The sequence below is a fragment of the Dendropsophus ebraccatus genome, chromosome 1 (assembly GCF_027789765.1).
Source record: "Dendropsophus ebraccatus isolate aDenEbr1 chromosome 1, aDenEbr1.pat, whole genome shotgun sequence".
In the NCBI taxonomy this organism is placed as follows: Eukaryota; Metazoa; Chordata; class Amphibia; order Anura; family Hylidae; genus Dendropsophus; species Dendropsophus ebraccatus.
Genome location: NC_091454.1, coordinates 96,052,080 through 96,069,865, shown reverse-complemented (window position 1 = coordinate 96,069,865; position 17,786 = coordinate 96,052,080). Strand labels below are relative to the sequence as shown.

General features: G+C 39.7%; 1 protein-coding gene across 2 annotated transcripts in view; it reads left to right on the top strand.

Annotated features, from left to right (window-relative positions):
• The window catches only part of PAWR (pro-apoptotic WT1 regulator), a 73,382-nt gene that overhangs the window by 53,264 nt on the left and 2,332 nt on the right, over nucleotides 1-17,786 (top strand). For both annotated transcript variants that reach the window (XM_069975647.1, XM_069975639.1), the window contains exons 4-6: nucleotides 2,426-2,454; nucleotides 14,485-14,620; nucleotides 15,098-15,202. In XM_069975647.1, the coding sequence (XP_069831748.1) occupies nucleotides 2,426-2,454; nucleotides 14,485-14,620; nucleotides 15,098-15,202 (270 nt within the window). The remainder of the gene's footprint in view (nucleotides 1-2,425; nucleotides 2,455-14,484; nucleotides 14,621-15,097; nucleotides 15,203-17,786) is intronic.

The window sequence follows — 17,786 nt, the reverse complement described above, 5'->3', positions numbered from 1 at the left end:
CTGTATCAGTCAAGATAAACTGCCTCATCACTAACCGTAAGTACAAGCGGGTATATTTCTTAAAGTGATATTGTCACCCCCTTACTCTAACACTTGTCTGTGTCTTCTTTCTGCTCTAAAATTGCTAAAAAAAGGCTTAGCATTCACCAGCTCAGCCATATTCTGGTTAAAACATGTTGGGCTTGAGCAAAAGTTCTGGCATATTTGATAATAAAAGGATGTGCTGCATACGATTGGCCGTTGTACACCGCCAATACAGCCATTTTACAAATGATGTGAACAGACTCTCCCCCGAGAATTTTACTTGTTTTGTACACCTGAGCAGTACTGGTTTTAAAAAATTAATAGTCAGTGTGGTACCAATATTCAAGAAGGGATAAAGTGATCCTAGAAACTATAGGCCTGTAAGTCTAACATCTATAGTGGGTAAAGTATTTGAGGGATTTGTAAGAGATACTATACTGGAGTATCTTAATGAAAATAATCTTATGACGCAGCACCAGCATGGATTTATGAGGGATCGGTCCCCTCAGACTAATCTGATCGGCTTTTATAAGGAGGTCAGTTATAGACTGGACCTGGGGGAGGCTGTGGACATTGTGTATCTGGGCTTTTCAAAGGCGTTTGATACTGTGCCGCATGAAAGGTTGGTCTAAAAAATGAGCACACTGGGACTAGGGGATAATATATGTAAATGGTTGAGTAACCAACTGAGTGATAGAAAACAGAGGGAAAATACTCAGATTGGGTCACGATTACAAGTTTAGTACCACAGGGGTCAATGTTGGGACCACTTCTTTCTAATATGTTTATTAATGACCTTGTAGAGGGGCTACAGAGTAGAATCTTCATTTTTGTAGATGATACTAAACTGGGTAAGGTAATCGGCACAGAGAAGGAAAATATAATTACAGAGGGATTTGGAGAAGCTGGAGACTTATGTATTTGCATTTGGGACGTAGAAATAATAAGTACAGTTATGTGCTAAATAAAACACTGGGTAAAACTGCTTCCGAAAAGGACCTGGGGGTATTGGTTGACAGTAAACTCAACTTTAGTGATCAGTGACAGGCAGCAGCTGCCAAGGCTAATAAAATAATGGGATGCATTAAAAGAGGTATAGATGCTAAAGATGAGAACATAGTTTTGCCTCTTTATAAATCACTGGTCAGACCACATATGGAATACAGTGTACAATTTTGGGCACTGGTATATAAGGACACAGGTGAACTGGAGCGGGTGCAGAGGAGGGCAACAAAGGACATTAAGGGAATAAATTGGTTACATTACCAGGACAGGTTATCAAGCTTGGGGATATGTAGTTTAGAAAAAAAGATGTTGGAGATTCTGACAGACAAACATCTAAGGCCCTTACTTACCTGTACATTCTCCACCTTTCACCTACCCTTAGTGCCCCTAATAATACCTTGCTTGGTGCACTGTTAGGAGTGGGCAGATAGTTTCCTAGTAGGCAGGTAATTCCCTCTCCATTTGTTAGAAAATGCCAATAGGTAGGCAATTTCCCCCATTAGCTAGTCATCCCAGTAAGTAGGTAATTCCTCCTATTAGCTACATGCCCCCAGTAGGTATAGGTAGGAAACTTCTCCTGCAGCCTGCGTCTAAGGAAATTACCTCATTACTTGTAGCCTGCAGCAGAAGTGCTTAAACACTGTGCAGTACTGGAGCAGGGAACCCCTGCTCTACTACTGTACAATTTGTAGCATGCTAAGCAATTGGCATAGCGTGCTATGGAATGTAGATATAGAACTAGGGATACCTATGCTATGCCATCCCTGCTTCTGTACAATACTAAGTGGTGAGGTGTACATTGTACCCACTGCAACATTCTCAGGGGGCAGACTCCACTGATTGGGTGTTACTAGTTGGTGGGGTGTCCCTACAGTCTGACACTGTTACATGAACTTTACTATGCGTGAGTTGCCTACATGCTTTGGTTTACAGCTGTTACTATATTAGTTGGTTGCAGTAATAGTAACTGCAATTTCTAAACTCTGCGTGTATTGGATGGTGTATCCCAGTTAATCTCAGCAAAATTAGATACAGGTGAGCTGCTCCTCAGATCCATACTGAGCATTTTATAATAGTAATTTATGTACATGGCGAGTGTTGTGCTGCTAGATGCATCTATGTAGGGTTTGCTGCATAAAACCTCAGTGGTTGAAGCAGATATGATTCAGCAAGTCATATAATCAGTTGGTGTCCATAAAATAAGCTGTGGGATTGTCAGATTTTCCTTGTGTTATGCCAATGTTAATATCTTTTTAGCTTTTCAGCTCTTTTTCAGTACCACATGTACATGAATGCAGATACTGCAGTCCTCCAGGGGAAAAAATCTAACGTTTAGCTATTGTGGGTGAGCATTTATTCTTTATAAGTAATTTCTGTCTATTTTTTCTACGTTTAGGAAAGAAACGTGCCAAACAGATATAAGAGGTAAGAATGAGAAAGACATTTAAAATGGTTTATTACTTATACTCGACTGAACTAAAGCAGAATAAATCCTAATATACAATAGGTTGCACTAATTTGTAATATTCAGTATAAGGTGAAGTGATCCTAGATGGCCTAAATATTTGCTAAAATATTATTTGTTTGTTACAACAATAGAAACATTTGTAATGGTTTTTTTGTCTACCTAGTTACCTATAACTGCTTCCATCCATGTCCTCTAAACTTTAGTAGATTATTGGGCACGTGTATCTGTACCACAGGTATAGTCCCTGCAGCTGCTGTGGCGGTTATGTTCACTTCTATGATTACCCTTCATGTGTGATATAAGTCCTTGACTTCAGTGGACCAAGGGTAGACACTAGTAGATTGTGAGTCCATTGTGAATAACCAACCTACTGTTGTATACATCTGTATACTATTCGGCAGTATGCTGTGAAAATAATTACTAGATATCAGCATAAGGAGCAGATCATTGCTTATTAGCTTTTACCGTTAAAGTGACTCTGTACCCACAATCTGACCCCCCCCCAGCCCTGTGTCAAACTGCCGTGGCCTAGAGTGTCTGTGCATTAGGCTGGCACAACCCCTCCATTCCTCCTCCCTACCCTCTTTATCATTAGGAATGCCCCAGGCAGGTATTCTCCTATTCATCAGCTGTGTGAACACGGCACATGGGCTGGATTGTTAAGACACCTGTGCCGTGTCCACTGCAGAGGAATAGGAAAAATCCTGCCAGTGGCATTCCTAATGATGAAGAGGGTGGGGAGGAGGGATGGAGGGGTGGTGCAAGGTCAGGGTATAGACACTCTAGACCACGGCAGTTTGACACAGGGCTGTAAGTTTAAAAGTTGTTTTTTAGGACAATATCTGCACCACCTGCTGAATGGACCCCAGGACAGATCTTGGATTAAAAGCAGCTATCTGAATATACAAGTGGTTTTGGGGGGGGGGGGACAAATTATGGGTTCAGAGTCGCTTTAAAGAAGCTTTCCAGTTTTTATTGTAAATTAATATTTCTTCACCTGCTGCCAGCTGGCACATATACTTACCAATGATTGGTGTTCCGCCGCGTGTCTTCATTGCAGTCCTATATTCAAATCCCGCTGGCGCCTACATGACCTCTTCACTGGCTGTCTCGCAGGTAAGGAGACTGGAAGTCAGAGTCTCCAATGCATCTCTATGAGAGTGCTCCCATAGAGATAATTTCGATTGATCATCAGTCTTCAAAAGCGCTGTAGAGAGAAGAGGGTTAGAAGAATCATGATGTCACTGTTAGTTGGATCCGGACAGCGCCATAGATTCAGAATAAAGCCGCACTGCAGGACACGGATCACCAATGGTCAATATACCTGCCAGCCTGCAATGGAAGGAGTGGGGGGCAAAAAAAATAAATAAATTGGAATGCTTCTTTAGGCTATGTTCCCACATCATATCTTTTTGTAATAGTACGGCCGTTGTTGCAATCGGCAACAACGGCCATACTTTATACGAAAAGACACGCTGCCTTATCTTCTATGGGATCCCGTCCGGACCGTATACACATAGTATACTCTTCGGCTAGGATCCGTTGCTGCGCCGCAAAGAACTGACATGTCTGTTTTCTGCAGCCGTTATTCAGTGAATAGTGGTCGCAGAAAGCCCTGTCAGTGCACACTATGAAGCAAGCGGCTGCAGCGGGGACTTCTGTTGTGGGTGTGCACAGATGCGCATGCATCAGAACTCTGCGGCAGGGAAAATTATCCGGGATAATGATTTCAGAGACCGGCTGTTCTGTGACCCGGACGGGTCACGGAACGGCCGGTCTCTCACACTGTGGGAACATAGCTTTAAACTGCATTTGGTTTTTTGTTCACAGTCTTTATGTTATAAGGGTAGGGATGTATTCAGCTTGTATTGTTTTTTATTTTTTTATTATTCCTGTGAGTATCTTTACTGTGCATTGCCCTAGTGTTCACGTGACATTAGTTATCAACACTGGTAGATACAGCCTTTGTCATATTTTGTCTGTGCTGTGATGGTGTTTATCAATTGCTTTTTGGTTACTAGTTATTAAGTTCAGATACATTCCCTGTAGTCATAAGTCTGATATCTGCTCATACCAACATCCACTGCTGCAGCAATATTTTTGAGGACGCTTTTATAGCTGAGCGATCAGGAAATGCCCTGGAAGCTGTTATAAGGGATCAGTATCGTCTAACTTTTTATTAGAGAGAAGTGTGAATGGCTCATTAAACTGGAACCGAACACATTGTACTTGATTGTATTACTTAATTCTCAGTCTATGATGGATACGACAGCCTTGGTTCACCCTATGAAATCACACAATTTAGAATAGACTGACATTTTTCCATTACTGCCTTAATTTTATATGGCAATAGAATTCCTTGGTGCTCTGAAATTGGGTTGGAAGCTAAGTGTTTTAATTTTTCAGACTCTGCTTTATTCCTGGAGGGTAATAATGACTAGTGCACAGTATAGTGTCAAAGAAATTCTGTTATAGAGCTCTCATAACTATATATTGTACCTTCTGTAATTCACAGTTTATGGGTATAATGAAGTACAGACATTTAATCTACATATATACACATTGTGCGTTCCCATTCATTATTAGGTAGCTGGCAGTTATAATAAAGTAACAAATCATTGTATAATTTTCACACTTGACATATAATATATGGATAAAATTATTTGGACACCTACTGTACACATTCCTTCTAGCTTTTAGGACACTATTCTCAAAGGGGTTGTCCAGCAAAAATCTTTTTTTTTTTTTTCAAATCAACTGTTGTCAGAATGGATTTGTAATTTACTTCTATTAAAATCTCAAGTCATCCCATACTTATTAGCTGCTGTATATTCTGCAGGAAACGTTTTATTTTCAGTCTGACAAAGTACTCTCTGCTGACTTCTCTGGCCGAGAGGAGAGGTTTTCTATGGGGATTCATATAAAACCAAAACAGAGTTCCTGTCTCAGCCAGAGATGTCAGCAGAGAGCACTTTGTCAGACTGAAAATAAAACATTTCCTGCAGGACATATAGTAGCTCATAAGTATGGGAAGACTTCATAAGTATGGGAAGACTTGAGATTTCTTAATAGAAGTAAATTACAAATATCTATATAACTTTCTGACAACAGTTGATTTGAAAAAAAAATATATATTTTCGTTGGACAACCCCTTTAATCCATAGACCTCAATATAAAGTTGGTATTTAACAGTAGTAACCACCTCCACTCTCCTGGAATAACTTTCTTCAAGACATTGGAGTGTGTCTGTGGAAACTTTTAGCCATTCATCCATTTTATGAGGTCCAACAATGATGTTGAATGAAAGAGCCTGGTTGATAATCCTCTTCCCAAAGGTGATTGATGGAGTTGAGGTTAGGCATTTCTGTGGGCCAAACAAGTTCTTCCATACCAAATTCCCCAATAACCCCATTATGAAACCCCTGAAAAAAACAACCCCAAAGCATCATCCTTTCTGCACTAAATGTTTAAATTGGCAGTCAGACTGGTCACATTCTTCTGGCATTTGGCAAACCCAGACTCATCAGACTGCTAGATAGAGAAACATTATGTGTTACAAAACAAGATTCTGCTGCTTTGGAGTGCAGTGGTGGCATGCTTCACTAACTGTGTGGTATGTCTCACGGCCTGGTGAGGTTCATGGTTAGAGTTCATAAAGAATGTAATGGTCATATGGCCATGACCTCACAGGTGTTTTACCTAGGGAACAGTACAACTTAGTGGAGAGAGCACAGGGGGGCTGCTTTGGAAGAACCCTGTCCTGTCCATTAACTTACACTTGTGAAGATTCTTTCTGCACGTTTCGTCACTCCCCATCAATCGATCTTGCAGCTGTAAATGCGGAAAATGTTGTAGGGGCAAAAAAGGGGTAAGGAGAGTATAGCTTAAAAGACATGTCAAAGGTTTAGTTTGCTACTGGTCTCATTCCTGAGATCTTCTGCGATCGGAATTCACAGCTGGGTGGAGCAAGCAGCAGCATGATCCAATCACAGGAGTTGTGTAATCAACCGGATTGGTCAGGCTGGCCGGGGAGTAGAGCATGCTACCACTTGCTTCACCTAGCTATATATCTCCACAGTATATGTTTGTGTGTTATTGATTAGATTGGTGAGAGCTGTGTCAGCACCATGGACAGGGTATATCATGGCATTTGGTCAGTTGTAGGCACTATAATTGATGCTATAAATGAACTGTGCAATGCATACAGCATTTTGATTATTCATTATAGAAAATTATCCCTCTCTATACTAATTTTTTTTGTTTCTGTGAACAACAATAAAAGGGGTTACCCCACAATTAATTTCCTTACCAGAAGCTCCCAAATGCTAATAGCAGTTTGAAAGTCATTTTTAGTGATTCTAAACTATAAAAAATACCTCTTTTAAATTGTTTTGCTCTATATGCATCCCTCTGCCCCACTGCAGTCTACTCGTACTACCCAGCAGAAGGGGTCTTCTCATCTATACTGCCATGCTACTGCTATACCTTTTTAACACCAAGTGGCATAATTCTGTGTAAGGCTGGGTTCACACTACATTTATGTAATACGTTTTTTTCAGCATTTTTTCATTATAATACCAAATGTGGTAATGAAGAATCTTGACATATCACTAAAGGGAATATGCGCTGTGCCTTTAACAACCAAATGCTTCTGTGCCTTCATTTTAACAATTGGTGAAGGATCCTAGCACCCAGACCTCCAATGAAAACGGACATGTCACTGTGACATGCTATCCATTGCTGAAAATTAAAGCAAGCAGTTATGTCCTGACAAGTTCAATAAACACCTTTGACAAGACTGCTTCATTGCTGTAGCTGTTGTCCAGATGGATTTGGAGCCAGTACACACAAGATTATTTATCTTTAACAGTATTTCAAATTCATGTTTATTATTCAAAACGTAAAAAATGACTATACATACTAAAAGGGAATGTAGCCATGCAAGCCGATGTAAGCAGCTTATCTTATTGGAATAGTATGAAAGAGTCTTTAGCATTTGTTTTATTATGAATCAAATCTCATCCTTGCATGGTTTATATAAATAAAAACAAGAGCATTGTTATATTATGCCAGCATTGGCATCTCGCTCTCTTCCAGTTGTCCATTACTCTTTTACTAGAGCCCTTTCTTCTATTATTCTCACAATTCGTGTAAATATCTGCAACATTTGGGACATGCCTCTTCCTACATTTAACATATTTGTAAAATACCAGAAAAAGAAAGCAACAATCCTAAATATGGTAAAATGAAGTGTGCTAAATTCCTGTTACGTTAATATGTTTGGAACCCTCAGATTTATTGCAGTAGAGCAATATTTATATACAGAGTGGCCTGCCAAGATATGTTATTCATTAGCAGACAGGCAGGCTACTATTATTTTCTTAAGTTACAAGCAAAGTGAAGAGCCTTTACAACATTTATACTTTCAGTTCAATGGTACTCTCCCGTCTGAACTTCACATCAGGCATTAAGAGATGCAATAGTATGCCTGAAAATACAGTAGTCAAAGCAACCACACAATGCCCAGGGAGTTTCTTGTATTGTTTGTTGTATTGGTAACAGTTTTTCTATTGGTTGTTGCACTCACCTTGAGTGATATATGAGCTCAACCAAAATAAAAACACATGTTAAGAATGCAACAAAAATGCACAGTGGGAACCAAAACTTAAAGGAGTTGTCCCACCATAACAACTTATCCCCAGCCACATGATATGTATCTGATCAAATGGGTCTGACTGCTGGGACCCCTAGCAATCTCAAGAATGGGGACCCTAGTTTCTCATCATAAGAGAGTGGGGATCATGCATGCACATCGTTGCTCCATTCTGCAGTGTTGGAGCCTGTGAAGATAACTGCTGTGTTGAGATTCTCTTCCTAGTCCTTGAGACTGCAGGGAGGTCCCAGCAGTCATATCCCCTACGATCACCTGTCCCCTATTCTGTTGATAGGAAATAAGTTGTTATGGTAGGACAACCCCTTTTAGGTTTGATTCACACTGTGCCTGTGAGTTGGACCTGAATAGAAACAGTGTTTTAGATCCCCACTGATCTCTAGATATAGCCGGGTGAAGCACGTAGTTGAGCAATTTACTTCCCGCCTCCCTGTAATCTCCTTCTTGTTGCTCAAGCTAAAACAAACTGAACTCAAGAACAACAGGACACAGTGAGAGGTTAGTTGGGGGAAAGATCAGAAGAAATGTGAGAAAATATTACTTTACTGAAAGAGTAGTAGATGCTTGGTACAAACTTCCAGCAGATGTGGTAGATAAATCTACAATAACAGAATTTAAACATGTCTGTGATAAACATATACTATCCTAAGATAATAAAAAAGGAAATATTAATAGGGTGGACTAGATGGACCAAGTGGTCTTTTTCTGCCAACAATCTTCTGTTTCTGCAACTTCAAATGTTCTTTATAATGACAGGGACACTAAAGGTCTTTTAGACAACCCGATATTGCACTGCCTGGTCTCACAAGCAGCTTTCAATTATTTTGCTGAAGCCCGTTTACACAGGGAGATGTGCAGCACAACACAAAAGTTGCCATCATCCGAGGATCTGGAATTTTCACACTCCTCGGCTGATCACTGTCACTTTAACACAGGCGATATTGGCTGCAGCAGCATTTCTAGCAACGCTCCTTGCTGTGTAAAAGTCACCTAAAAGAGATGTTATTTGTAAGACTTTTTTTCTTTCTTGTATATGCTAGGGTATACTTTGCTTTCAGCTAATAATATTTAGTCTGCTTAGATAATCAGGAGCTAAATAAGGAACACTTTTCTAATGTTTCATGGTTAGGTGCTACCCTACCATACTTGATGGCAGAATAGAATTCCACTACTTGGACATAAGCTGCAGTTTACATCTTTATAAAAGTAGGAGTAACTTTATAAACTTTATAAAAGGAGTAACTTTATTATTTTACTGCCCATATTGTGTACTGACAGATGTAACTGCTTTTAAAATTCTTCTGGTTTCCTATGGAAACAGTCTGCGGTCTGTCTACACCAACAGTTTAGCTGTAATTCAGCTCCCATAATGTCCTAGTTTGAAATAATTATTCACAAGTTGGTAGTCACAAAGTTACCCAGTGTAAAGTAAAATGCTGTATACTAGAGTATTTTTCTATAAGAAGAAATTTTTAAGACTCGGAATCCTGTGAAGACTTAAAAAGCAATGAAAGCAATGTTCTTTCAATATTTTTTACAAATACTCAGCTTTAAAATCTCAGCCTCACAGGCTACGTGACAGTTTTGCATACTACATTTGTGGGAACTTTTTTTTCCCCCTCAAGTGAGATAGTTTTACTTGTTTGGCATGATAGCACATCTAAAAATAAAACATTACAGGCATAATAGGATAAGACAGTCTGCAGAGTCCCATATGCGTCTTTACAATGATAAATAGTAATTGTCCAGTATGGCTTTCTAATTGTTTTCCTTGGCACAGCTGTCTTGTTTTTGCCAGGCACAAGCCAGCGGTTAAACAGCATTTCCCCAATCATGATCAATCATCTGGTTTGTGGAAGACAAATGTTGTCCTGACTGATGTTTGAACACCCTGTCTCCGAGTCACATTAAGCCAATCTATTTTGCCAGTTGGCATAGTTACTTTAACAATAGAACTCTTGCAGTCATTACTTCTGTTCAGGTCACAACTGCTTCATGCTGTGCAAAATGTTTGTTGTTCATACTATACTAATCGTATTAACCCATATATTTACCTAGTGAAATCTAATTTCTGATAAGCTAGCCATATTGGGTATGCTGGTTGAATGCAAAGCAGTGCCAGAAAGTATAAAACATTATTTAATCCAGTTGTTTGAGATATCTAAACATTTATTGATTAGAAACCCCTACTTATATGTGAAACCTATTTATTTTACTTGCGATTTTTTGGCTTTGCAAAAACAACTTCACTGTATTGTTATTTTTAAGTTGTCAACAGATGTAGAGACAATGCAACCAGTACAACTGAAGAGTTTAGTAACACATGGCAGATTTGTTGCAGAAGAAGACCACTTGATCCATCTACTCTGCCCTTTTAGTATTTCCCTTCTTATTATCTTAGGATAGATATATGATTATCCCAGGCAGGTTTACATTCACTTAGTGTACATTTACCAACCACATCTGCTGGAGTTTTCTTTCAAGCAGCTACTACTTTTTCAGTAAAGTAATATTTTCTCATGTTGCTTTTGATCTTTCCCCCCAACTACCCTCTGACTGTCCCGGTGTTCTTGAGTTCAGTTTTTTATTAAATACACTTTCCTTTTGAACCTTATTTAGTCCTTTAACATATTTAAAGGTTTCGATCATGCCCCACCCTTTTCCTTTCTTTCCTCTGCCTCACACCCTCCACCATTTTTGTAGCCTGTCCTTGGACCCTGTTCTATTTTATCAATATTTTTTTTTGTAAGTGAGGTCTCCAGAACTGGAGTATTCCGGATGTGGACCCACTAGAGCTCTATACAGACCCTTTAGGCACTCCACTTGGAACTAGTCTCTGCTTAGAATTTATTCCATTAACAACAACCCTCTGATATCTATCCTTCAACCAACTGAGCTATCCAGGGAATAATTTTTGTAACTTCAGTAACGGCATCACCTTCATAGAGCACTTTTGTGACAAAGAAATCAATGAAATTAATCTGACATGATGATTAATCCAACCAGCCATGCAGATCCATCAAATTATTGATTTTTAGGTGATCCATTATCTTCTTTTTTCGAAGTGTTTCCATATTTTTTACTACTACAGATGTAAGGTAACTGACCTGTAGTTACTGAGCTCTTCTCTATTACCCTTCTTGTGGATTGGTATAACATTTGCCGTTCTCCAATCATCATTAACATCTCCTGTTAGGAGGGATTGGTCATACAGAACTGTCAGGGGGCAGCAATCACAGACTGGATTTCTTTAGGAACTCTGGGGTGGGCACCATCTGGAGCCATTGCCTTATTTAATTTCAATCGGGCAAGTTCCTCTGAAACATTGGCCCCTGAAAACACTGAGCAGAAGTAGCTATTCAAATAGTCAATGACCGTGTTATTCCCATCAATAAATATATAGTCTCCTCGTTACTTATTTTTGGTAATGCTACAGCTTCTTCCTGTTACTTACAGTACATATCTAAAGAAGGTTTTCTTCCCCTTCTTAACTGATGTTGCCATTTTTTTCCTCCTTTGGGGCTTTAGCAGCAAGTATAATCTGCTTTGCCTCCTTCTGTATAGTTTTAAACATCTCTCTGTCAGCTACACTTCCAGTCTCTTTATACCTCCGGTTTATTTTTCCTTTTACAAATTTTTCGTACATGTAGTCTAGTTGCCTTAAATATGGCATTTTTTAGTACTGCCCTCTGAGCGCTTGCTCCTGATGTTTTATCCCACCCTATTAGTTATTATTTATATACTCCTCCTTTTCCTTAATATCTGTCTTCCTAAAATCCAATACTCTTGTTGTAGTATAGGATTGTAGGATTGCACAAAGACAGTTTGTATGTCAAACCATAAGCACTGGTGGTCATCTAAATTTTCTTTCTTTTTAACCTCAGAAATACGTTTGAATACAGTCATCTCTGAAACATGTGCATTAACCCTTTCCCGCACGAGGACGTAACTGTACTTCCTCGTTCGGGTGCGGGTGTTCAGAGCGGGGCCGTGCGGCGACCCTGCTCTGAACCGCCGCAATTTCGGGTGTCTCATGTAGCCCGGGATCGCGGCTATTAGCGAGCACGGTCCAATCGCCGTGCCCGCTAATTAGATAATCTGAGGCAGCTGTCAAAGATGACAGCTGCCTCCGATTACCGGATTCAGCCGTTCCCTGGTGTCTAGTGGGGGAGATCGCTCCTCCGGGACGTTGTGCCGGAGGAGCGATCTCAGTCACTGAAGCCGGCCGGGGACCGCTCCAAGATGGCGCTGTCCCCGGATCGGCACTCGTTTGTTTTCGGCTGCAGCAGCCGAAAGCAAACGAGTGCCTATCTCATTGATCTTTGCTGTATAACTATACAGCAAAGATCTCAATGAGAGATCAAAGTGTATATACTAGAAGTCCCCTAGGGGGGGCTTCTAGTATATGTGTAAAAAAAATAAAGTGTTGTTGTCAATAAAAAGCCCCCTCCCCTAATAAGTCTGAATCCCCCCCCCCCTTTTCCCAGGTTATAAATAAAAGTAAATAAATATATGAACATGTTTGCTATTGCCGCGTGCGTAATCGCCCGAACTATTAATTAATCACATTCCTGATCTCGCGCGGTAAACGGCGTAAGCGCAAAAATATCCCAAATTGCAAAATTTTCAAATCCTGAAAAAATTTAATAAAAAGCTATCAAAAAGTCGTAATCAAGGTACCGATAGACAGTAAACATCATGGCGCAAAAAATGACACCTCACACAGCCCCATAGACCAAAGGATAAAAGCGCTATAAGCATGGGAAGGGAGCGATGGGGGCCATCAGATAAAAGAAAAGTTCTACATGTTACATATCGTTTTAATCGTAACGACTTGAGGAACATATAAAACATGTCAGTTTTTCCATAGGACACACGGCGTAAAAACACAATCCCCCCCAAAGAAAAAGAATTGTTTTTTTTTTTTCAATTTCACAGCGCATGTCATTTTTTTTTTGTTTCGCAGCATATTTTATGCAAAAGTTCAGTCTGTCATGGCAAAGTACAATTAGTGACGCAAAAAATAGGGGCTCATGTGGGTCTGTAGGTGTAAAAATGCAAGTGCTATGGCCTTTTAAGCACAAGGAGGAAAAATCAAAAACACAAAAACGAAAATTAGCCTGAAAATTTAACAAAAGTCATTTAGATCAGTGCTTCTCAAACTGTGAGGCACCCCCTAGTTGTTGGTGAGGCCCAGCGGAGGAGCCAGTTTTCACAAAGTAACTATGATCTGCACAGTCCTTTTACTGTTTGCAAAAATCTCCATTTTAGCAACATTATTAATTTATTTTGTACTTACTTTATTAGTATATAGAGCTTGGGAGATGGGTGAAAGGTAGCCCTAGCATTATTTTCAGCTTTTAAATAGACTTTCACCACAGATAGTGAGGCCCAGGCAACCTCTTGGTCAGTCTGGTCAGGCCCAGGCATTGCTTTGGTCTGTTGGGTGAGGCTCCAGTAGAAAAAGTTTGAGAAGCACTGGTTTAGATGAATGGCACAGTCACGGCATATTGCTCTGTGTGAACAAAAAGCATACTGTTGGACATCTTAAATAGGTTTTTCATATTTAAGCAAATAAAAGATAATTACTGCATAAATGTAAAAGGTATACTGTATTATTTTGTGCACTGTGTTTCTAGCTTGAGCTATGCTTTGTGGGCTTAACAGCCTGGACTCCAAACTGATATGCTGCATAAAATTCAGTCAGATTTGTGCATCTGTTGCTGATGTGTTTGGCTCACAGAGCATTGCTTAGACTGAACAAAAATTGAATCTACCACAACTGTATTTATGTCACATTTCATGGTTCATCAACATTATACGTTGGGGACCTCACAAAACAGTATGCTGACATATACTACGGCACGTTGTAAATTTATTTCTATGCAGGGGACTTAAGATCTCTATCTGAGAAACAGCTCTGACTGCTAAATAGAAAAATAAAAAATATGATCAAAGTAATAGGGTATAGGTAGAGTTTACATTAGGAAAGTTTCCTGTGGCACATAATTTCACTGTGTTGGAAGAGAGGCTAAGTGACAGGCAAACATTATAGTTCTAAAAAAATAGCTACCTTACACAGTCCAAAGCAAATTAACAGAATATCTTAAAAGAGTAGTGCAAGACTGAGATCTAGTTAACATGGAGAAGGGAGGCCACAAACATGGTGAAGGTACATCATTACCACAATATTTGGGATGCATCTTCTCACCACTGTTTGTACTCTGTATGTATTGAACGTAAAATGTACCTGTAGTGCATTGTGTTTAGCATTAAAGCATATTTTCTTTAAAATAAATTTCTGTTATGTTTGCAGTACAAATAACGCCCCCGATGATGACGTTTTAAATCACCACTCCCGAAGTGACAGAACAACGTGTAATCGCTTTAGCAAGGATGGTGCTCCTAGTCAGGCAAACTCTATAGATAAAAAGGTTGAGGAGCTTGAAAAGGTAAGATATGGACCACCATGGCTGCCCATCACTGTAAAGCGCTGGACTAATTTTTACAAGGGGATGGGTGAGTGGGGCAGAATGGTGCACTGGGCTGTAGTACCTGCCCAGTGCACCTAATTTGTAATTTAATGGGACGCATAATCTAACAAAAACAGTGCTGAGGATGAAGGTTAGGGTCCGTTTACACACACAGATTATCTGACAGATATCTGCCAGATTTTTGCAGCCAAATCCAGAAATGGATTTGAAAAAAAAGAAATCTCAGTCTTTTCTTTATGACCTGTTCCCTGTTTATAGTCCATTCCTGGCTTTGGCTGCAGATATCTGTCAAATAATCTGTGTGTGTAAACGGACCTTAAGACAATTACCTTTATTACAACCTCTAAGAACAAAACAGAGGCTTCTAACCTGCTGTTATTTTCTCTTTAAAAGGAAGTTCTATATATATTTATATCTGCTATGTTTTTTTCACAGGAGCTAGCGAAGGAGAGGCAAGAAAATCTAAGGCTAGTGAAGATGATGCAAGACAAAGAAGAGTTAATTCTGAAAATGAAGGAGGAAATTGATTTACTAAACAGAGTAAGTTTAGTGATTACTAATAGAGATTTTTACCAGCGCTGAAAGTGGAGCTGGGATTGGTTGTTGTTGGCAGTTTACACCAGTTTCTGTTTTACACTTATAAATCTGGGCATATATCCATGATGTTAATAAAATAGCTTCTTTTTATGGAATATTTAATAGTAGGTCCTTAGTGCTTCTAAAATAAACTAAACACCTAAATTCATGATCTTGCAAAAAACACTGAGGTATAAAGGAATCAAAAACAATACCCATCTCTTTGTAGAGGAGAGAAACTTCACTGGTAGAGGTCCACTCATGGGTACTGGGAGTCACAGCCGATGATGCAGGTGATGGCATAAAGAAAAGTTTATTGAAACAGACAACCTCTTGTCAGTGTCATAGACCTGATGACGAGGTTAATCCTCGAAATGCATAGTCTGTTTTAATAAACGTTTCTGTATACAACCACCCGCATCATCCGCTGTGTGATATTACACGCTGATTATCGCCTTTGACTTCCGGTATGTAACACCAGTGGACCTCTACCAGTGCATCTTCACTCCTCTAGAAGGAGATGGGTATTGTTTTTAATTCTTTTATTCAGGTGTTTGTTTGTTTTTTACCAGCCAGTTATTTTTAGTTGCTGTTAGCAGCTAGTGTCGCTGTGACGATCAGGATTTTTCAACATGTTAAAAAATCGTGCATGTTGGCTGATTGTTTTTTTTAACATGCCCTATTAAACCAAATGATTATGGGCGGGTAATCGGCCAAGTACAGACGATAATCGTTTAGTATAATAGGGCCTTAATGCCTGACAGATCAACTTAAGGCAGCCTGCTCTTATCACCACAGACAGAACAGAAAGTCTTAGCTTAGTTTTAGACCTAGTGGTGAAAACTTAAACTCCTTTAGTTGCATTTCTCCAGTCACTACATGTATGGATATTGGTTATATTTGTAATCTGTGTTTGTATGCCATCACATGTAAAGCTCTTTGTATTGCTTTCATAATTCTTTTTTTTTTTATCCATTTAACACATTTTTGTAAAGGTAACATATCACATAATTTTTTTTCTTTTACGGATTAGAGCCAGGTACTAAAACATGTTGTTTTTTTCTAATCTGCTTTCATTTAATTTTTCTTGTACTGTTTTAATGGGGCCTGCCATCTTGCTTGAGCTGCTTTAAATCTTTAAAGTACCACTAGGTTCATTGCTTTGTTTTTTTTACACGAACACACTGGCGCCGGCACGGGGATGCCAGTGGTGTGGTTCTTTTTTGAGCCCCCGCCCAGCCACAGTCTATTCCCGAGCACTGGCCAGCACAAAGCACCCGCCGGCCGCCAGTGTGACAATCTGTCCTCCCCTCTGTGGCACGGCTCCATTGATTCTAATAAAGCCCCGTCACAGAGGCGAGGGCGTTTCGTAACACTGGGAGCCAGTGGGCCTGCCTTCAGTGCTTTGTGTTGGTTAGTGCTTGGGAATAGACCGACACCGTGCAAGGGAACTGGGCGGCGCTTCAAAAGAGGACCGCACCACTGGCATTCCTGCGTCGGTAATGATCTGTTTATATAAAAAAAAACAAAGCAATGTACATAGTGGTACGTTCACTTTAACAGCATGAAGTGATATGCTTTACAGTAAGCCCCTTGGACCATAGGCACAATAGACTGATGAATAAGAGAGGCTTCTGGGCATACTCAGTGACTTTTATAGAGGTCATTCTACAGGGAGAGGGGAACGGAGTTGTGAGCAGCAGATATTGTGTGTACCTATGTTATGTATATACTGCTGTCACTGTATTCCTGTCTGTATTGATAATAAGATCTATCACCACCAGATCTATCTTCATCTCCCCTTGCCTACAGTATGGCTATATTGGCCTGAGGAAGGTCGGAAGCACGACCGAAACGTTGCCTATAGCATTACTTACCTGCATTATTACTTTGTATCCTGATTCCTGATCTGGTTGGATTGTGACAAACCACTCAATTCTTGTGTAAATAAAATTCTTTCATAAGCATCATAGACTTGGTAGTGCAGTGCCTTTGCTTTCATACATATCTTGGGATTGAGGAATCCTTTTGCACTAGCACCCAATATTTCCACGGGAGTGCGGTTTTGTTGCTGTCATTGTATTGATAATAAGGGCATTACTGGGAAATGATCTATATAGCACAAGACATCTCAGCTTAGTTTTAGGCCTAGTGGCCCAAATGTAAACTGCAAGATTTCAGGATTACAACTAAAAACCTTTAAAAATATGTTTAATGCAAATGCCCAAAATTATTAAAATGTGTGTATAATAGAAACTGGTGAAAACTGCCTGTAGTAACCAATCACAGCTTTGCTTTCAGCTCTGTTAAAATGAAAGCTGAGCTGTGACTGATTGCAATAGGCAGTTTACACCAGTTTCTATTTTACACACTGATAAATTTTGGTCAAAAACTTGATGTATACAATAGTTCATTTACTGATGACAGATTCCATTTAAAGCGAATGTGCTATCAGGTACATCTCTTTAAGTTTTTTACATGAATGGATTGGTGCCGGCACAGGGATGCCGGTGCTCTGATCCTTTTTTTGAACCAGTGCCCTGTTATT